At 40.9% G+C, this 21,079-nt stretch overlaps 2 protein-coding genes across 9 annotated transcripts; one reads left to right on the plus strand and one right to left on the minus strand.

Moving 5' to 3' along the window:
- The first annotated feature begins 186 nt into the window (after positions 1–186).
- LOC104551331 (survival motor neuron protein) lies at positions 187–5,901 on the plus strand. 7 transcript variants are annotated; one of them, XM_062019350.1, is made up of 9 exons: positions 187–282; positions 408–479; positions 566–676; positions 979–1,179; positions 1,577–1,720; positions 2,661–2,732; positions 3,308–3,418; positions 4,854–4,939; positions 5,657–5,746. In XM_062019350.1, exons 1-8 carry the CDS (start codon positions 244–246, stop codon positions 4,908–4,910), a joined length of 807 nt encoding a protein of 268 aa, XP_061875334.1. In that variant the 5' UTR covers positions 187–243; the 3' UTR covers positions 4,911–4,939; positions 5,657–5,746. The 7 variants fall into 7 exon arrangements, with proteins under 7 accessions (XP_061875334.1, XP_061875329.1, XP_061875328.1 ...); XM_062019346.1 differs by having other exon boundaries at positions 221–324; XM_062019347.1 differs by having other exon boundaries at positions 221–324; positions 5,661–5,740.
- Positions 5,902–8,245: 2,344 nt separating this feature from the next.
- On the minus strand, positions 8,246–20,951 carry LOC104561174 (general transcription factor IIH subunit 2). Of its 2 annotated transcripts, XM_062018209.1 has the most exons (15): positions 20,673–20,951; positions 20,489–20,566; positions 19,732–19,768; positions 19,001–19,087; positions 18,136–18,186; positions 17,612–17,666; positions 16,688–16,793; positions 15,603–15,693; positions 15,369–15,456; positions 14,708–14,815; positions 12,939–13,002; positions 11,964–12,067; positions 9,999–10,101; positions 9,682–9,721; positions 9,069–9,270 (listed from the first exon to the last, which is right to left on the minus strand). In XM_062018209.1, exons 1-15 carry the CDS (start codon positions 20,726–20,728, stop codon positions 9,151–9,153), a joined length of 1,188 nt encoding a protein of 395 aa, XP_061874193.1. In that variant the 5' UTR covers positions 20,729–20,951; the 3' UTR covers positions 9,069–9,150. The 2 variants fall into 2 exon arrangements, with proteins under 2 accessions (XP_061874192.1, XP_061874193.1); XM_062018208.1 differs by lacking the exon at positions 9,682–9,721 and having other exon boundaries at positions 8,246–9,270.
- Positions 20,952–21,079: the final 128 nt, after the last annotated feature.

Consider the following 21,079-nt stretch of genomic DNA (forward strand, 5'->3'; position numbering starts at 1 on the left):
CCACCCGCGCCCGCCTTCGCGCCTCCGGGCAAGCAGCTCGGCGCCGCAGGCTCCTCCGCACCCGCCCGCTGGGCGCAGTTCCGCCGCGGGCGCGGCGGGGGCCCCGGCGCCGCTGGAGGCGGCTCGGAAGGACGGCGCGGCGGACGGCGTCACCGTGACGGCCGCGGCCCCGAGGCGGCGGGAGGGGCCGGAAGCGGCGGTGCGGCGCGTGCGCGGCGGGGCTCCGCGGAGGGCCCGGGCGGCATGGCGGAGCGAGTGCTGTTCCGGCGCGGGACCGAGCAGGTGGGCGCCGGCCGGCCGGGGCCGGGGGCCGGGGGCCGGCAGGTGGGCGCCGGCCGGGGCGGGGCGGGACGGGGGCCGAGGCCTAGGCCGAACAGTAGCGGTAAAGAGTTGTGTGGCCTCCGCAGAACGATGACTCGGACGTGTGGGACGACACGGCCCTGATCAAGGCGTACGACAAGGCAGTGGCCTCCTTCAAGGTGAGGAGGGGACGTCCCGGGCGCAGCCGGGCCCCTGGGCTGTGGCCGCGAATGGTCGCTTACTGCTGTCCTCTTTTTACCCGAAGACCGCATTGAGGAATGGAAGGTCTTCGGAGCCCTCGGACAAACAGGAGCAGCGCCAGCGGATGAAGAGGAAGAACAATAAGAAGAACAGAAATAGAAAGAAGAGCAGCACGGTGATTTTGAAGCAGATCACCTCTCCTGTAGATGCTTATGCTGCCTATTGTAGTTCTCCGTGGCACTCAAAAGTGGCCGTTTCATCACCCTGAGAGTAACATTCGGGCCAGGGGATGTGGAGGGATGATAATACCATAAACTGTGTTATGTTGAGCAATTTCCCCAAATCCAAAAGAGCGGATGGCAGTGGTATGGGTGGGAGTGATCTTTCTTTGTAGTCAGGACCAAAAGTAGTTTGAAAAAAGGCATCTCTCTGATCACTGGTGCAGGTATTGACGTGTTTGTCTTGCTCCCGTTGCAGTGGAAAGTTGGTGACAGCTGTAATGCTGTTTGGTCTGAGGATGGTAATATGTACCTGGCGACTATTGCCTCCATCAATCAGAAGAGAGGCACATGTGTTGTTACTTACACGGGATATGGAAATCAGGAGGAGCACAACTTGTCTGATATACTTCCTCCAACGTACGATGAAACAGTAAATGGGACGTGGAATTCTGAAGAGGTGAGAGACGTTCTTTCATTCTTCCAAAATGGACAGAGAAAGTGGGAGAGTCATCTTTTTCAGTATTTTTGGTAACCTGCCATGTTTGGAGTGAGAATGCATATCCAGTTCCACTGGGAATGGACACAAGCCGATTGAGGGAGTGAAAGTGTCCTCGTACTTCTTGAATTGGCAGGGAAGAAAGGGAGAGGAAAAAACAAAGTTGATGAGTGAAGGGTAACATAGCTAAAATGGTGGGCAGATGGGATTGTGAGGTTGAAAGATAATTCATGAGTAGGACATGGGGGGCTAGAGAGAGGGAAGGACGTGGATGGGGCTCTCCAAGCTTTTTCACACTGAAATTGCATGTTGTAAACTCCTCTTGGGTAGATCTCCTAAAAATGTCTTGGTCTTCTAGAATGAAAATGAGGCTCCATATTCAACAGATGAAAGTGAAATATCTTCCTGGTCACCTCAAAACAGAAACAACTGCACGAAGGCAAGATTCTGTCCTCAAAACCATCATTTTCCCCTGCCACCAACAACTGCAGGCCCGGGGAGAGTAAGCTCAGCCTTGTCTGAAGTTATGCATATGCAACTGTTGAGCCTAGCCTTATAAATTCTGAGATGATAGGATATTTACCATTGTCTACAAACCAAGTAACTGCATTTTAAAAAACAGATAGGCATGTTGGAACCTGTTGGTATGTCAGTTTACGGTGTAGCCCCCTTGCAGTGCTGCTGTCTGGTGAGGATGGCCTTCTCCCTAGTTAACATTTGTTTTGCAATTGTCTTGCCACTTAAAAGATGGATGTTGTTCCATGGGCTGTGTTAGTGCTGTTAATGATAGCACTGTTCATGCTTTTAAGACTCTGGCCAATGGATATGTTTCACTACACAGCCAGCAAAAGTGTTGTCCTGATGTCATAGAAGCCCTCAACTGTAGTTTCTGTGTCAAATTATATGGGCCGAGGAGTTGATGTATTCTTTTTTTTGTGTGTGTAGGAGCCTAAATAATAGTGCAGCTGAGTGCAGCACTATGTCTTCCAAATATTGCTGCTTGTGCAAGATTTTTTTTTTCATATCAATAGATTTGTATCTAAGTTTAGTTTAAAGACATTCACAGTCTTTAAACACACAGTCGTTGTGTGCCCGCAGTCACCCAGGAGAAGAGAAATTATCTGTTTGCCCATGGGCAATATTAGATACATTTCTTTGGGTTAGGGTGCAACTGCTGACTTCTGTGTAGAAAAAAACTTTGTAAAATTCTTGTATTAACTACAACCCCATTTTAGCACTCAGTGACACATGTAATATCAGTTTTACTTTTCCAGTCATAGAATGCTACACAGAACTAGATACTGTGTGTTGTTATTGCTGTTTCATTAAATTACTGGAATGTGTTACCTTTAGTTTAAGTGTGTGAATTGCCTCAAATAATTCTGTTAAATCCTAATGCCTGAAATTTCTTTCTTACCTGCATTTTTTTTTTTTTAATGTAGCCTGGATCAAAATTCAGAGCCTCTCCAACATTTTTATCCTGCTGGCCCCCACCCTTCCCAGGGGGACCACCGGTGAGTGGTAGGAGAATAAGGAAAGAATGTCAGAGATGAGTACTGGGGATCTCAAATTTTCTAACTGAATGTGCTTCCTGCCTGTGTTTTTAGTTTATCTTTCTGTGCTACAGTCTGTATTTTCCAGATATCTGATAATGTATTTGGTTACAAATGTTACAAGTACCTGATGCACAAGGTCTGGTCTGCACTGAATTTTTTGGGGAGGAGTTTTTTGTTTGTTTGTTTTGGGGGTTTTTGGGTTGGGTGTTTTTTTTTGGTAACAAATCTGTTGCTGGATCGTCAAGAGGCAAAAGTGTTTGAAGAAACTGCACCTTACATTTGATTAGCAGCATTTCACTGATGCAGAGAAACTTTCCCCTTATAAAACTCTTTATGTACGGTCAAGTTATGGGGCTCCTGTTTCTCCCAAGCTTTGTAAATTTCAGGTTTTCAGAAAATGCCACCTTACCCGACTCTTTGACAGAGAATGCATTGAGGAGATGTTCCAGTTTTGTTTTACATCCTGATCTTGTAGAATTGGTCACTGTCTAACCTGGGCTGTGCTCTATTGAAACATGTTTCTCGTTTCTTAGTTGATTCCTCCTCCACCACCCATGAGGCCAGACTGTACTGAGGACGATGAAGCATTGGGGACCATGTTGATAGCCTGGTACATGAGTGGTTATTACACTGGGTATTACTTGGTATGTGCCACTTTCCTTTTGTCTTTGTAATTTTGCTTTTATGTTGTTGCTGCTGTTTTCCATGAGACGTTAGACAGGGAGAGCTGGTTTTTATATCTTGTTCTGATTTATGATAGCTGAATTTTAGGGTATTGTGTAAGTATTCTTGTCCTTGAGTAGGAGTCAAGATGAGGCAGCATGCATGGATGGTCAACACTACTACAGTCCTTTTTTCCCCTGAATTCAGGGGCCCAATTCAATAGTTCAGTAGCCACCGTGTTTGTTTTAGAGTGATTCTGAACAAAAAGATCTGTCCTCATAGACAGGTGGAGTGAATCCAAGTGTCTTTTTTATCCAATAGTTGGCCAGGTATTTTCTTGGAGTATGAGTGACGGTATCTCTCGCTGAGGATCAGGGTTGGTGTTTCTGCAGGGACTGCCTGTCAGTGGCTGTTGCATGTGGCTGGTCAGTGCAGTTGTGAAAAATCTGTGATGTGCAGTATTGATTTCTGGTTTACTTTATACAGTTACAAAGAAAGAAAATTACAGGACGAATTAAATGCTTTGCATTGGGGAAGTTGGAAAGGGGGGATTTGGTGCCTTAGAGTAGTTTTGGAACTTCTTGCTTCAGATTATACATAATTATGAATTGCTTTAATTGACTTTTAATTGAACAAGAAATAGGTATTTGAAATTATTCTGTAGAGTCTCTGGTTATTAAGAAGCCATGTAGGTTGGCTTCTGTTCTTTTTAAAACCCTGCACTCTGATTTCCCTCAAGTTAAAAGCTTTTGATTTATAAAATACTGTCCTGATTAAACTGCAGCTGGTGGCAGCTGGCTACTAAGCACCACACAGCCTCTCCCCCACTCCTCCCGTTGCCTCCCAACCCCCCATCGTGGGTTGAGATTAATAATTGAAACAGAGTAAAATAACAATATTTGTAATTAACAAGAGTGAAATAAAACCCAGAAAACCCAAGTGATGCTCGGTGCAATTGCTCACCACCCCCTGACTGATGCTCAAGCAGCAGTTGTTCCCCTTTGCCACCTCTCCCCAGTTTCTGTACTGAGCATGATGCCCTATGGTATGGGATAGCCTGTGGGCTAGTTAAGGTCAGCTCTCCCGGCTTTGCTCCTTCCTGTGCACCTGCTTGCTGGAAGAGCGTGGGAAACGGGAAAGTCCTTCACTTAGGAGAAGTTCTCATTAGCAACAACTAAACCATCGGTGTGATGTTGCTATCAACGTTATCTTCACACTAAAATCAGAACACTGCCCTCTGCCAGCTACTAGGGAGAAAATGAATAGTCCCTGGGAAAACCAGGACCAAAATAAATACCCCAAAAAGCCAAGCCTGTCCAAAAATGTTTTTGTTATGTGACTAAAGCTTTTCTTTCAGTGTTAGTAAAACCAGTATTTTACAAAATCGTATCGTGTTCACAAGATTGTATCATGTAGGGTTTAAAACAAAGTCGAATGGAAGCAGCACTGGAGAGAGAAACACAAGCAAAATAACTGAATGTCCGTCTTTGCTTTGTATGATTGTAAGTATTGTAGTTTTCTGCTAATTGAAGACAGCGTTGCTTGACAAGTTTGTTTGAAACTGCAGTTCCTTTTACAAGCCCTCAACATGTTTTGAGTCCTGTGCAAAAGCTGTGAACTTTGGGACTTCGGTCTGCCCTCAAGGCTCTCCACAAAGACCACCCCTGCCAGCATTAATCCCTCCATTGCTTAGCAGCAGTGGTGTCTTGTGTTCTTGGCCAGAATGAATGTTCTTGGCTAGTATTTTGGTGCTCTGAGGAGCAGTTAAACTACCACATCTGTCTGCATGAGGATTAGCAGCACAGCTTACCCAAACTATGAAGGGTTACCTTCTTTGTGTATGGGCTGTTCTGAAAATAAAAGGTGGTTGAACAAAGTGCATTTTTATTTTTCCATCTGCACACACATCTTCAGAAGCAACTGCTGCTTTGTACAGCAAGATGTGTAGCTAAACCATGTTTTCAGGACAGGATCATTATTTCAGTTTGTAACTGTGGATCAATTCTTTTATCATCACTTCAGCACCTGTGCTTTCGTTTTAAATCCTTTATTGAGAATTTGCCAGTATACCGTTCAGTTCTTTACAGAACAAAACTGTATTCTCTTGCGGACTTGTTTTTTTCTGATTTTCTGTAATTTCTGTGCAGTATAGTAGCTCTTGTTTGTTAATTTAAAAAGGAAAAGCTCTTGTATACTAACCATTTGCTTCTTTTTCAAAGCCAGGTACAAATCTTTCCCACTTGGAGGTGTGTATCACTTACTCACTGATGGTTGATGGTGAAGATGAGAATTTTATCAAGACAATTAACATTTTCTCACCATTGAGGTGCCCTTGATAACAAGAAAACAAATAACTTGAGACTAGTGTTAAATATCCATTGAAATGAGCTATTTCTTAAAAGACCTCTAGTCTGATGTGTGTAGAAAGCGCTGCTGCAATAAAATATTTTTTACCTCCCTGAAACAGTTAAGTCTTTTCACCATGTGGTAGATTGAAGAAGTTTTTTAACCCCACATGGTAGATTTGTCTCTCATTTCAACACCTCTCCTCAGAGTTTCTACCTGAGTACCACCAACAGAACTGGCAACTACTGTGTTGTTGGAGGCAGCTAGGGCAGCAGTGGAGGTAGTACAGACACCTCTGGGGGCAAGGGGCAGGGCAGGGGCCTTGAACCCTCTACCATGCTGTTGGAAGAGGTGTCTCATGGGTCTGATGAGAATCCTGAATACAACAGCAAGATTCAGAAAGGCTCTTTTTTTTTGTTTGTTTCAAACACTTTAATATAAAGTTCTACTTCTCAAACTTTGAATTTAGGTTTGTTTTGGGGTGGTTTTTATTTTTTAGCTTCTGTAGACATCTGTCTGCTGGATGAATAGCTGAGATGCAGCAGGTTTTGCTGTTTTACCTTTTTCCAGGTACCCTTACTAAAAGCAAATTGGACAAAGCAGTCTGTGGAAAGGTAAGGTGAAGGAGTGGACTTAGATTTCAACCCTGTTGTAACTCCTGTAGAATAGAGGCTGCAGCCACAAAACCAGACTGTAATTCGGTTTGCTTTTCAGGGAAGCTAGCCAAATACAGGCCTAAACTTTGCTGCATTCACTTCCTTTTCCTACTGTTGCTGTGTCAGAAAATGAGATATCCTGAAAGCAACTGAGGAAAAAAGAGAAACACATAGTCCTGTCTTCTCTCAGTCACTTTGGAGGTTTTTTCTTAATTGTCTAGGTGAAACAGATCAAGACTTGCATTGATGCAAAGCTCCTAAATCAGCTGTAGAGCAACTGTGCCCTGCCTCAGTCAGCTCATCCTGTGTTGGTGTGTGGACAAAAAGTGGCCCTGAGCAGCCTTTAACACTAGTAAAGTCTAGCAGCCAATGGTATTGTCAGTGCAGTCCTGGCCATGAAAGGTTTTATAAATACAATTATTTCAAAAGTGATTAATGGAATTTATTTAATTGCAAGCAGATAACCGAATACAAAGAATTGATTTTAAATGGGCTTTAAAGCATAATTTTCCATTTTTCTTTGGAAGGTATCACTTGGGTGCAATCTAACCCTATTTGCAAAGCAGGTCACGTTTTTACTTATGTTAATCCTACTTTTTGTTCCTTGATCCTTTTACACTGACCCGACCCTGCTGTAGAAGAGACTGGCATGTTTCATCCTGGTAGAAATTTTACAACATAATCTTATTTGCAGTGTGGATGTGTAATTCATAACACAAAAAGGGAGAGAGAAAAAAACTTCAAGCCTCACACTTTCAAACTTTTCTAGTCTGGAAAAAATGGTGAAAAGGGCAAGACTCATCGTGAAGGTAGTTTTTAGCTCCTAGACTGGGGCTGCTGCTCCTTCATGATTCAAACGTGTTAAAAACCTCTGGGTGCAGAAGCCAGCCCACCATTGGTGTTGTCACAAGACCAGGTCATCAAGAAAAGACCTGGACAAAACCTGTCCCTGTTGATGCACTGCTTTGTTGTTATGGGTGAACATATAGCTAATGTCCAGCCACTTTCAAGTGTTCTAAAGGAAGTTCCTCCAACCAGTTTCTGTAATGGTGATTTGCTAACACTGCCACCTTCAACAAAGATGACGTCAGAAAACAGTCAGCTAGAGGTACTGCTTTACATAACTCTGTATCACCACCTCCTCTTAGTGAGGTTCTCACAACTTCAAACTGCAATCCCACTCTGCACACACACTACAAAAACAGCAAAGTGTGTCTTGCTTTTGTCTTCATCTCTATTCTTTGATGTTCAGGCAAGGACACATGTTCCCCCCTCTGCCCTCAGTTTACTGCTTGTTGCTCTGGGGGTTTACCCAAGGGGAGATGACGTACAGCTCTGGCAATTTATTCTAGCCTCAGAATCAAAATAGCAATCACCATCTTTGATACTGTGACCATCAAAACACTGTTTGTATAAACTCAGCTCTTACATATCTAAAAATTCATTGTCTTTCCATAACCTTACACTGCTCCAAGGAGTGGAGACCTAAACTACCCAGCCACAGACAACAGCAACAGAATTCACTGAGCTTTGGAGCTGGACCATTGAAGCGGGTTTTAAGCACCTTCAAAACAGCTGTATTCGAGCTGCCTTTCTGAAGGGCCAAGGTGAATATCCACGATATCTGAAATGCCCCCAACTAACTACTCAAAAGCATCTCGTTTAAACTCAATAACTCAAAGCATTTTTGTAGGAACTCCTCCATCCACCAGAAACATAAGCTTACAGAAATCAATACATAAAATATATTTTCAGGGTTTGGGTTTTTTTTTTTTTGACAAATAATGAAACAGATAAATCACCACATTTTCATACAAACCAGTTTTATCACTTTTACATTTACAAATATACATTGTACAATAACATTAAGAAAAAGACAGAGCTTTTTCACACAAGAAAATGAATCAGATACAGGTAATTCAATAATATATTAGCAGTGACAAAAATCATTATGTTAGGTAAAAAAATTAAGGTTTGCCATCGTGGTTTAAGCCCAGCTGGCAGCCACACTCACTCTACACCTCCACAGGATGGGGAGAAGGAGAATGGGAGGAAAAGGTAAAACCCCATGGGCTAAGGACAGATTAGTAGGAAAAGGTGACAAGCCTGTTCTGTCCCAACCAAACCACAATACTCCCACACTAGTGCTCACCCTCTTGCAATCACCCAGGTTCCTCTTGTTTAGCAGGGCCTCAGTGAACACTGGCTGAATAATCAAAACATATTTATGCAAGAATGACAAAAACGGGATAATTTCTTGTCATGGTTTGACATGACAGCCTTTTCTTGTAAGGGGGAAGGGGCTGTAAAGATGGCTCCTGTAAGAAGTTGCTTGCAACTCTCCCCAGCTCTGAGCCAGACCCAGTTTTGGGGCTGAGTCAATTAGACACCTGCATGATCACTTTTAAAGAAGAAGCCGGAAGAGGAGGTTTTTTTCCTCCATCTTCTTCCTTCTTCTGCCCCTCCTTCTTCTGGTTGGTGGTGGTGCAAGGAGTAGGAACAGTGAGAGAGTTTTGCCTGAAACCATTAATTGGCAGTGAGCCCTCCCTGCCCTTGTCTCAACCCACAACAACCTTGCTTATCTTTTTACTCCGATTTCATTGGGTCCTCGGCCATCCTAACAAGGGTGGGGGTGAATGGGGCACCGAGCGAGAGACTGCCGTCGTGCTGCTGTGCTAGCTGGGCCAAACCACGACAAAAAAGAAAGGATTTCATACAGAAATGGGAGCAGGGTGCTGATGGATACAGCCAGGACAGCAGTGCAGAGAATCATGAACAAACAAATCACATTCCATGCAAAATGCGTTTTGACACACTTTACAGATGTAAACCTGTGTGGAAAAAGAGGAAACAAGTCACATGAGGAAACACCATCATAGCACTACGACAGGGCAACAGTTGTTACATCTGTAAATCAACTACACTGCCAACATCACAGAAACCAAACTGAAAATAAAAGTTTCTAACAGCAAGGATGTCCAAAGGGCTGAGCTGGAAATACTGCAGATGCTTCCAACTGGTTAGGAGTGGAATCTTATTTATGCAACTCTCTAGAAAATCCCAACACTTCTTTTTGCAGTCAAGATTTTGCTGTCAAGAAGGTGTGACCATAACAGAGAACTCTAGTTAACCATGAGATAAAAACTGCCACTGTTTTTCTGTCCTTAGAAGACTATGCAAAAGGATCATCTCTGCTTCTGACAAGCCTCAATGCAAATTCCATCACAGGTCAGCATACTCACATTTTGATCTTTCATTTCTCCCTGGCAGCCTTGACAACACCTAAATGCAAAATTGTATACTGTAACTGAAAAAGAATGTCAAGGTTGTGCAAAACTGTGTTTAAAAAACATTCCATACACAGTATGGTGATTACTTCCACTATGCAACCAAACACACGGTCTGACTGTTAATGGGAACTACAGGTATTTCCCTGCCCAAACATTCACCAGTGTCTCCAGCAACAAAGAGGCTGCTGCCAGCTCTTTCATGACAAAGAAGAAATAAAATACCACAGGGTCTACAGGTCTACTCATTATCACAAATACAATTTGCATACCGTTCCCCCTGATATTCTTCCAGGGGAACTTCCTGAAAGGCATCCAGAGGAAACAAGTGATGGTAAGACCGGGCCAGGTGAGGTGCAGACACTAATGTAAGACCTGCAAATACAGAGATATCATAATTATTACAAGAGAGGACTTATTGAAAAGCTTTTTTGCATGAAACAGCAAAACTAAACAAGCAAACAAAAAATTAGTGCTTGGTGGTGCAGAGCTTTTGAGAATTAAAAATAATATTATTTGTTAGCTTCCTTAATCCAAACCTGTTATCTTTTCCAGAACTAAATTCCAGTTAATTGCCCAAGTTTCTGATTAAAAAGTTTAACTGTCTTCAAAAGTACGTGCAATGCACAGTTTCAAAGTTAGCAAGTTTTTCATCCTCATGCCATAAACAAAATGCAAATATAGAAAAGTTTCTTGATTAAATCTAAATTCATGACTCCTCTTTGGCAACAATGTTTCTGCTGTTTCACATCATCAGTTAAAACGGTGCCCAACTCCAATTCTATGCTGCAGCCTGCTGTACCACTGCTGAAGCCAGGCCACAGCCCTGTTTCCGCTAACATAGGTCTGCTGGTTTTGGCTGGGATAGAACTAATTTTCTTCACAGTACTTGGTATATACCTATGTTTTGGATTTGTGCTGAAAACAGTGTTGTAAACACGGGGATATTTGGGCTATTTGGCTATTTTGGGCTTGCACAGCATCAAGGCCTTTTCTGCCCCTCACTTCACCCCACTAGCAAGTGGGCTGGGGGTGCAGGAGAAGCTGAGGGGAGGATGACAGAGCTGGAACAGCTGACACCCCAACTTACTCTGACCATGCTCAGCAGGTAAAGCTGAGGGAAGGAGGAGGCAGGGAGAGACATTCAGAGCAATGGCATCTGCCTTCCCAAGTCCCTGTTACACACAAGGGAGCCCTGTGGTCCTGGAGACCACTGTTGAGAAGAAATTCCTTCCTTTGCTTGGATTGCACATACAGCTTTTCTCTTGCCCATTAATTTGCCTTTACCTCAGCTCACGAGTTTTCTTACTTTTACTCTTTCCGTTCTCTTTCCCTTCCCACTAGGGCTGAATGGGGTTCAGTTGCCAGCTGGGGTTAAACCATGATGACAAGTTAGCTGAGGCATGGACTGGTACAAACTCCATTGCTCGCTCACACCCACTGTAAACTTCAGAGCTCTCTGAATCTGTTGCTGATACACAGGATTTCTCCAGTTACACTACTACCTTGCTGAAACAAAACTCATGCTGTTATAAAAACCTTGATTTGAAACTAGGACAAGGTGACTCAAAAATAGAGTTATTTCATCCCCTTGCCAAATACATATATCTTGATAATAACTACCACATTGTAGTCATATGCCTATAGAAGCAAAAGGAGGACTGCTGTCACTCATACTATATTAATACTACACTAAATAGTGATCCTCCAACCCACCTTCATTAAGAGCTGGGGGGAGGCACCATTGATGGCATTAGCAATTACGAGACCCCAGGGCTTCCATTTTCAACTCTGTAGCCTTTTGTTTGTCACTATGCAACCTGGCCTTGGGTAGGTCTTGAAACCTTTCATCCCTGCACTCCCTGAGATGAGAGGGTACTTCCGTCCTTTTACTCCAAAGCACTATTTTCAGGCCTCTCACTGAAAAATCTGAAACTTTGGTGTGTCAGGATTCTTGAAGGAATTATTACCATTCCTATGTGAATCAACCTTCTCCACGCCTTTACTGTAAGTCTTTCAGCTTATACTTTAGCTTATACTAGTGAATATAAGACAGCTTTACTGTCGCATGTATAGTCCTAGAAGTCCTTTGTACAAAGCTGGCATACCAGCACACGGGAATGCAGGCTTCCTAAACCAGAGCTATCATTTAATTCCTAAGTATAGTTGAATTCTTCTACCTCTTAATTCTCTTGCCCCTAACTTGTAACTCCTGCTCACTTCTTTTTGCTACTCACCGCAGATTTTGCATTCCACAGGGAGTTCACAGTACTTTGCTCTGCACTGAGGACAAAAATATCCACCCAGTGTAAGACCTGGTTCACTGTTGTTTTCCAGTTGCCTAGAGTAGAAAGAGACAATCTAACACCTAAGAGATAACACCACAACTACAAATACTACACAGTTCTCTCAATAATTAGTTCTGAAAGTTTCAGTAGCTTCTATGCAATCATGTCACATGTATGGAAGTGGCAGAAACAAATTGATAGGGCAAGATACTGAAAGGGAAAGAGAGCATTAACCACATCTTCCCACAGAAACAAAACAAAGATGAAAAGTTCCAACATAAAGTTTATCTTTAGAACATGAACTTAGGAAAAATTACAGCATTAGTACTTCTACTTATGCACACACAGAAGTATTCTGTATTGCCTTTAAGATGCACATTGGTACTTATTCTTTCTAACAGCAGACACTGCTTCTTTCTGAAAATTCAGACTCCTGTATCACACCTGAAAACTATGATTCCTTTCATTGAGAAGAGCACGGGTACACTAATGAGGCCTCTACTTGAATGTTGCCTTTAAATTTGTATTAGTAAATAAACAACACTTTATTTCAGATAATAGCCTTCATTCTCATTTATTATCTTTATAGTGATAAAAATACTTGAATCAAGAAATGCAAGTAAAACTGGTAGTAATTATTCTAATACCTTGTAGCATTCTTGTCTTCTAATCACTGCACAACACAACTAAAAGCCATTTACTGCCTTCAAAAATGTTCCTTTTATAAAGCATACTTAACAGAGGTAACTATGGCCGCATACTGGCTGTGCAAATGGAAACTGAATTTCTGTTGAGAAGTCACAAGACACTACTGTTTTTTTTCTTCATGTTGTTTTGCAACATTTTCACCAATACGTAGATTTTCTAAATGTAACTACAATTGAACTCTAATCAGTTAATTGAATTCTTATCAATACTACTTACGCCATGCTAAAGGATGGCTTTGCATCTTGATCAGACAGAGAAGCAAGAGTATGTTGAGGAAAACCTGAGAAGAAAAACATCCATTTTACCAAATTTTAAACATGCAAGTAATCTTTCAATTTTCTACTTCAATGGAGAAGTTCAAGGATTATTTTAAACACTAAGGCCTATCTTTTTTTTTTCTTTATTTGTTGTTACAGGAGAAGTTACAGTCTTACCAGGTACCAAATTCTTCCTAAAGGTCTCTACTTAAATCCACCAACAAATATATAATTTTATTTCCCCCCAACAGTAAAAATATCAATTTCGTATTAACTGAAGATGATCACTGGAACCCCATTTTAACAGCTAAAAGAAAATGATGTGCAATGGCAGGAAAGCAGAAAGAGCACTACATAATTATTCACTGAATAATTGTTTCTAATTATGGGGAAAACATTTTTATATGCAGACACCAAGCATACATTCATCTTGCAAGTGTAAGATATAGCAGATGAGACTACAGCCCTTCACAGAGGCTGTAAAAGATACCACTCCTTCTACCACTTATTTTTTAAAGCCCACATCAAGTGAGTAGTTAATTTGTCCAACTGCTGCTCAGGCTTTACCTTAAAACAAGCAAATCTCTTTAGTATGTAAGCCTACTCATAAAATATATGTGTAGGTTCTCCCATGTGAAAACAGGCAGATGAAAGTCAGAAGTCAATGCTCTAACTACAGGCATTAAAATTCCTATACTGGTCTAGCTCCAGACTTCAATTTCTTGAGAAATACAGTAGAAAAAGAAAACACATTTAATTCATTTGTTGAAAGAACACAACAGTGCTCCTAACAATCACATACTACACATGGCCAAACTGATGGCTCTCACAGCCAATTAGGTTTATAATAGCTGCCTTCTGCAGGAAAAAAGACAGAGGGAGAAACAAAGCAGTTTTTCACCCTTCATTTTTAAGTATTACATTTATACCAACTACTGTACAAGCAATATAATTCCACTTTATTCTTTCCAACTGCAGTTGAGTAATTTGTGTTATTTGCTTTAACTCTTAACTTTATTTAAAAGCTGACTACCTTGCAGGAACAATATTATCCTGGCTTCAGCTCAGAGTTAATTTTCTCCCTAGTAGCTGGCACAGGGCTGTGTTTTGGATGGTTTATTTGTTGTTAATAAGTGCTAAGTGAAGGACTTTTCAGTTTCCCATGCTTTATCAGCAGGCAGCTGCACAAGAGTGTGAGTGTGTGAGTGTGCAACTGCCGAGAGTGCTTGGTCAGGAGAACTGACCCCAGTTAGCCCAAGGGCTATTCCATACCACTGGACATCTTGCCCAGTATATAAACTGTGGGGAGGAGGCTGGGGGAGGGTGATTGGTCCTCAGGCACCCATCAGCTGGTGCTGAGCAAATGCATTGGGCATTATTTGTGTTTCATGGGTCTTACTTCTCTCTTTTTGTTATCTTCTTTTTAATGATAATTACTATTATTATTACTATAGCAGTATTATTTCCATTATTAAACTGTTCGTACCTCAACCCACCTCCTCCTCATCCCACCAGGAAAAGAGTGTGTGAGCAGCTGCATGGTGCTTAGTTTGCTGGCTGACAATGAACTGTGACAAACAGCCAGAAACTGATACCAATTTAGCAAAATGAAAGTTGAAAGTAAAAAAAATTAATTGTGGAATGTCACTATGATGCTTCCATCTATGTGTGACTAACTTAGATGATGCAAAGAAAGAAAAAAACAAGATTTGCAAGACTGTATCTTACCCATGCGAATAAGGGAGCACTCAGAACTTGAACTGGCAGGTGGAGGACTAACATGATGCATCAGCAGCTCCTTGTAATGACTTTCATCTAAAATAACATGGTATGTTCCTGCCATGAAGAAAGAAATGCCTTACTCTCAGATTATGAGCTGATACATATTCCCCAAACGACAGTAAAAAACTTCAGGTAAAACCAAAATCATTTAGCCAGCCCTGTTTCTGAAAAACAGTCCGTATTAATGCTACTGAAACTGTCACGTTTTAAATTTAATAACACCAGAATACTTTATTAGATTTGAAAGGCCCACACTTTTTCTCCAACATCATGCTGTTGTAAGAGTTACTGCTCTTACTGTTACTGTCAGTAGTAAATGACAGTTGCATGTGTCACTAATTAAAGTCCATGCCATATAGTTTTGTACATGGAACGTTGGGTTTTAAAATACGTACACTTCTTCTTTCTAGGAATGTAGCTGTCAACTGGTAATAATTTCACCAAATACTGTGTATTTTGTAGATCTGAGGAACTCTTAAAATTTTCTGTCAGCACAGCAGAATATTCACCTTTAAAGACCAAAATGCACTACTGAATATACAACAAATTAGTTAATTTTGATTTTCAAATTGTATTAGCAGTATTAATGACAACTTTAGATACATACCACCAGTTTCTCGGGCAAGTACTGTACAAACTCGAACTTCAGCACTTAGGCCAATGATAGATACTCTGATCTTAACTGCTTTTAAACACTTGGAATGGAAAAAAACCACAAAAAAACAGGGTAAACAGAAGAGAAAACAGTAAAAAGGTTCAAAGTCTTAAATGAAAATTAATTGGTAATGACATTGCAACTGTCTGGTTTTAGTCCAAGCTTAGTCAAGCTTCACTTCCGTACCTTAATTAGATCATAGATGTTGGCTGGATCACATGTTGTCAGACTGCTGAAGACTACCAAAACCTCTCTGCTTGTATGTCCTGGCATGTGCCTAAACAAAGTATATAGTCATTTTACTTCTGTACATTAAGCTATTTGTATGCTAAAGTTTCCAAGGACTTTAATGTATCAGATGGCACAGTATGAAGTGCCCTACAAACTAGAAAGACTGTGGTAAGACCCTGCTCTGAGCACCAGAATTTCACTTTCCAAAAGCCAAACCTTTCCAAGTATCTAAAACACAGTATTTAATTGTGTAGTTGTTAATCTGACTGTTTGCTCTAATGCTTCCTGCTTTTGTACCGTATCCATAGTCTCACAGGTTAAAATTTACCTTCCAACTAACAACGCTGCAGTAAGTCTTCCTGACTACTCAAAATAAAAACCTCTAATCAGTTTTGTACATTCATTACTTTTAACTACTATCTTTTAGTTCTTAATGGAAAATGCACTTTCAACTCATCATTCAAATAATTTTTTATGACACTGACTACTAACTTTATTCTGTCAATGTATCCAGCTACTATTACTTGTTAAAACAGACTTCCACAAATGTCTATCTCATCTCAATACCTCCTGTGGAAAAAAAGTTTTTCAAATCTGTCCTACCTGATAATGTACCTTTTGAAGCATGCCAAAGATCCCACCAAGACTCTTGTAATTTAATGTTGTTTCTTTTCCTGTTCTCTTATCATTATTAACCCCTAGCTCTGCCTTCTCTCATACCTTCGCCGTCTAGTAAAAAATAATTGCAGGGTTCTTCATCATCATATTCACATACAACGTAAGATAGTCAGTTTTGTTTTAAAATAGTTGCTTTTCACAAGAATGCCTCTAAACAGAAGCACTCTGTGTTAGAACACTAGCTTCTGCTCTACTAGGGCAATTAATTGTAAGAGGACATCAAGCTGCCTTTTAAAGACTCAGGTCAGTATGATGCCAAATGCTATTTCTAAAAAATACTGTCTCTGCTCCACCAAAAATTTGTAATCATCACTATACTGATAATAGAAAACAAAGAAAACAAAACAAAACAATATACTAACTTTAAAGTCTGCATGGCCAAATTTAGGGAATTATACAGAGATGGCTCTCCACTGCAGGTCATTTCCACCGCTTTCTTCAGAGCGGTTATGTGCTTTTTAGAGTTACCTGGAAGAGAAAAAAAAACCTAAGTCATAAACAAGTTAAAAGAATTGAAATATTTAAACCCTCTTTAGTGAAGTGCACTCATTCAACAGTTTTCAAACTGTGACTTGTAACTCTATGTTTCTCCTTAGAAACTGACTGCTAAACCATAATGTAGACAACAATAAAACAATATAGTAACAGAAAAACATTTACTTTAGAGGCACTAAACTGTTAGAAACTTTATGCAGTCAAAATGAATAAAAGCACCATTATCTACCATTAAGAGCTTAACATGACTGTGAAGTATCTCAACAAAATGTTCCAGCAGAAACATTTTTAGCTTCCTCTGTTATAACCAAAGCAGTCTTCAAGGATTGATAGATCTTCAAATTCCTCAATAAAGTTGCTCCAGTTTTACAGGTGAATTAAGAGAAAAAAAAAATTACTTCACCTCTGAAGCCACAAGGATTGCTAGTGACAGAAGGTAGGAACCAAAGAAACTTTGCTCCTTAACACCTGACCAGATTCCACAGAACATATATGTCATAAAATACAAAATCAACAAACAAGGTGAGACATTAACTATAGGGGAAACAAAACATATTTTAGTTGTAATCTGGATCATTAACAATCATGTAATGACAGTTCTAGATCAAAACAGATCAAAATAAACACTCTGATTTCAGGTAACTTGCAGCAACTTTTCTTTGAAATTAAAAATGTTAACATTGCTTCATTTTCAGCAATGTCATCCAAGCAGAACTCGTAACATCACTGCAAAAGGTGAAAACATCTCCAATTGAAAAAAGAAAATACAAACAACAAAACTAACCCCCTACCTGAAAGTTCCGTCATTTTTTCAGCTCTTTTACTCTTGGTTACAATTAAACCAATCTGGAAAAAAAAAACCAAAACAGGGAAACACCTTTCTTAGCAAGTTTAGAAACAAGCTGATTTACTTTTTTTGCTGTATTTTGCCTAATACTTTTTTACAGATCAGAATTACTTGACCATACAAGTTTTCTTGTAACAAAATCGGCATAGCACTATGCATGGGTTAACAAAAATTCTTGTATTTCCAGTATGTCTGCCACAAGGCACAAAAAGAAATCTTCTAAAATTATAAATTATTAAAAAAAAAAAAAACACCTGTTGGGTCTTCTATGTTAGAATTTATATTTAGTAAAAATTGTATAGGTGTCTTCTTATTTTCATTGACTCAGGCAGAAACAAGAATTTCTCCAGGCTGATGCAAAAAGGATGGGAAGGAATGCATCAATTCAAAACAGTTTAACTCGACAGAGTTGAAACAAAAAGGAACTTTTAAAATAGTTTTCAGTCACTTTTGCATGGTTGTACATACCTGACTAATAGGATTTTGGTCAAAGTACTCTTCAATGAAATATTCCAATAACTATAAAGGAAAGTTAAGACTGTTGTTAAAAAAGCAAATACAGTTTTCTTCCACATGCCTTAAGTAGATGGTACTTGCAAAACATCCATTAAAAAAAAATGGGAAGAAAAACAACTCCAAGGCAGAACAAGCCTTTCCTTTCCATTTTCTCCATCTACCCATGTTACCAATGCAACGTAAAATTCAGAAACTAGACGCCCGTTATTGTACTCACTTCATATGTTGAAGTTCTAGATTGCTGTTTGGTCAAAGAGGGGTGGTTAAGATACACCAAAAAGCACTAATCTACACAAAATCATCAAAAGCCAGGACTCAAACACTTAGTTTTGTTAGAGAAGACAAGATGTATAGTTCAAGTCCTCCACAGTCTCAAGCAGTAACCCATTCAACTCCCATTTAGCATCCATTCAAATCAGTACTCATCAAACACAATTCTAAGAAAAAAAAATCTAGACATGGAACAAAAACATCTTTGCTCTCTTTTCATCCCTTGTTGAAGGCAACACTTCAGCTTCATTTCCACACACTTTTCAAAATGTATCATTCCATAATATGTCTTCAGAAAGTGTTTTTAACTGTACAAGAAGTAGCGGCACAAGGCAAATTAATGTCACATGGATTTTATTATAAAAAACACCATGAAAATTTTAGGCTAGTGACAGAAACAAGGCAAAAAAAATTAGGGAGGAGAGGAGAGATGAGGCTATGCATGTAACCTAGTCACAGGAGACTGCCACTCTTTTAAATGCAAAAGGGAACTGGTTTACACAGAAACAAATGGATTACTAGGGAAAATTTTTGAGTACAGAAATACCTTCAAAGTGGAAGTAAGTCTGTTGGGTTTTAAATCTTGGTCTTCCATAGTTCTTGATCCATCAACAACCACATAAAGGTGACGCATCTGCATTTTCAACATAAGTGATAATCACAGAATAGATGCTTAAATAAACTGTTAATTATTCCATTTACTTGAAAAAGCAACTACATCCCTCCTCAAACAGGGAAATGTCAGTGTACTGAGCTATGCTACCAAGAGCAACTGAGAAAGTGATGTATTTTTTCACCTTCCCTTCAAAATAAAAAAAAAATACTATGCTTAAAAAATGCATTGATTTTTCTTCTCTTCTTTTGTAAGCTACAAGTGATGCTTAAGTTTGCACCTTCACCTCTTCATCTGATGAGCTCATGGTTATATAAAGCAACACTGTTATTTACAACTCATTTAACTTAGGCCCATCTTCCACGTGACAAAAAAGAATCAGCCGTGTAAATGACTGTGATCTACCCATTTTTGCAAAACACGTCCTGATAGTCCAAACACACCAAACCTCCACCTCTGAATATCAGCCACACTTCACATCCCACAATCCCAGTGAATGACGCAGGTTTGGTTTTGTTGGTTTTTTTTTTTTTTTTTTAATGGTGGAAAATGCAAGCTTTGGTCTCACGAGCATTGTCAGCAAAAGTCTGTTTTGGATTGGGCATGCCACTTCTACTCAAGCACTTACAGACTCAGGACAGAAGAGAGTTAGGACATTGACATACCATTCCAAGACGAACTTGCCCATGGTGTTCAAAGAGTCTAATAAAACACAAAAGAATTTGGATAAAAAGCATGAAGGAATGGTTACTAAAAAAAAATGAATACTTACTAAAAGAGAAGTCCAGAACTAATCCAATACCAGATTTCTAGCAAATATGAAGCAATAACAAGTCAGAGATGCTTACTTATACCAAAAAAAGGGGCAGTTCTATCACAAAGAGATTTCATGCTTCTTGGAAAACAAACAAAACTACTTCTTGCTATCACATTTAATGGAATCATAAAATCTTCCCCAAATTTGACTATTTTACCATAATCTAAGATAAAACAAACCCAGACTTCCTCTAGTAATTTTTCTGAAAATTTGAAACACAGATCTGATGCCATGATGTGAAAATCCAGCTTGAGGCATTATTTGTGTAATGAAAAAAAAGCTGATGGAATTCCTCCAAGCTGGCTAAACTGCAACTGCAGTGCTTTGCACTGCCTTTCACCAGATCAAGACCTCATCTCTTTAGCTGGGAAACAATGTGCTCAGTCTTATGAGTACAGGCAGAAAGAACGTTACTGTATTTTCTGGTACGTTCAAAAGGTATCAGGCAAGAAGGGTACCTCTGAGAGCTCTGAAAGGGTAAAGACACACAAACACACCGCACAACTGTTGATACACTTAACCTACACGTCCCAACTGCAGAGTGATTAAACCCTGACGACTGGCCAAAACAGCACGACTGGCTGGCTCACGGTAAAACACAATACCTTTTCCTCTTTGCCTTGAAAAGAATGTCCTCGATGGTCGCTTTCAGCGATCCCGACTCATCCTCCTTGAGAATTTCCCTACACAAACCAGACTGTTATTGAGCAGAAGGGGGTTGTTCTGGGGTGTTTTCTGTGATTTTTTTGGTCTTTCACCACTAAGAAAGAGAGAGGGGCAGAAGCCTACCATGTTCTTTCGTAGCCTCCTTCCCAGCGCTTGGTCCGCTCAGGTTCGTCATCCATCTCCGCGGCCCCGCTCGGCCGCTGCGGAGGGCAACGACGGCCGCGCCCCTGCCTACAGCGCAGGGATCCGCGGGCGCCAGCCGGGAAGGCGCAGCTGCCGCCTGAAGCGCAGCCCCGTTGGCGTGGCGCGGGCTGGCGAGGCGGCAGTGAGGAGGGCCCGGCCGCAGGCGGGTCGCGGGGAACGCTGAGGAACGCAGCGCCGCGCCTGCCGAAACGCCCGGAAGCGCCGCTGCCCGCGCACTTCCGCCGCGGTCCGCCGCCAGCAGGTCCCGGTGCCGCCCGCGCCGTGGAGCCGGCGTTCCGCGGCAACGAGGGCTGCCCCTCGCCGACAGCTGCCCTGAACGTGCCCTG

The sequence above is a fragment of the Colius striatus genome, chromosome Z (assembly GCF_028858725.1).
Source record: "Colius striatus isolate bColStr4 chromosome Z, bColStr4.1.hap1, whole genome shotgun sequence".
NCBI lineage: Eukaryota > Metazoa > Chordata > Aves > Coliiformes > Coliidae > Colius > Colius striatus.

Bases quoted from the DNA above. Each gene is read 5' to 3' on its own strand.
- LOC104551331 (XM_062019344.1), top strand. From the start codon at position 244: ATGGCGGAGCGAGTGCTGTTCCGGCGCGGGACCGAGCAGGTGGGCGCC. The intron at 325-407 runs GTGGGCGCCGGC...TGGCCTCCGCAG, and splicing joins CGGGGGCCGGGGGCCGGCAG to AACGATGACTCGGACGTGTG. The intron at 3,419-5,656 runs GTATGTGCCACT...TCTTTTTCAAAG, and splicing joins ATTACACTGGGTATTACTTG to CCAGGTACAAATCTTTCCCA.
- LOC104561174 (XM_062018208.1), bottom strand. From the start codon at position 20,728: ATGGATGACGAACCTGAGCGGACCAAGCGCTGGGAAGGAGGCTACGAA. The intron at 19,088-19,731 runs GTATGTCAATGT...TTGAAAATGCAG, and splicing joins GGCAAGTTCGTCTTGGAATG to ATGCGTCACCTTTATGTGGT. The intron at 15,457-15,602 runs GTACGGAAGTGA...TTCCATTCCAAG, and splicing joins ACATCTATGATCTAATTAAG to TGTTTAAAAGCAGTTAAGAT.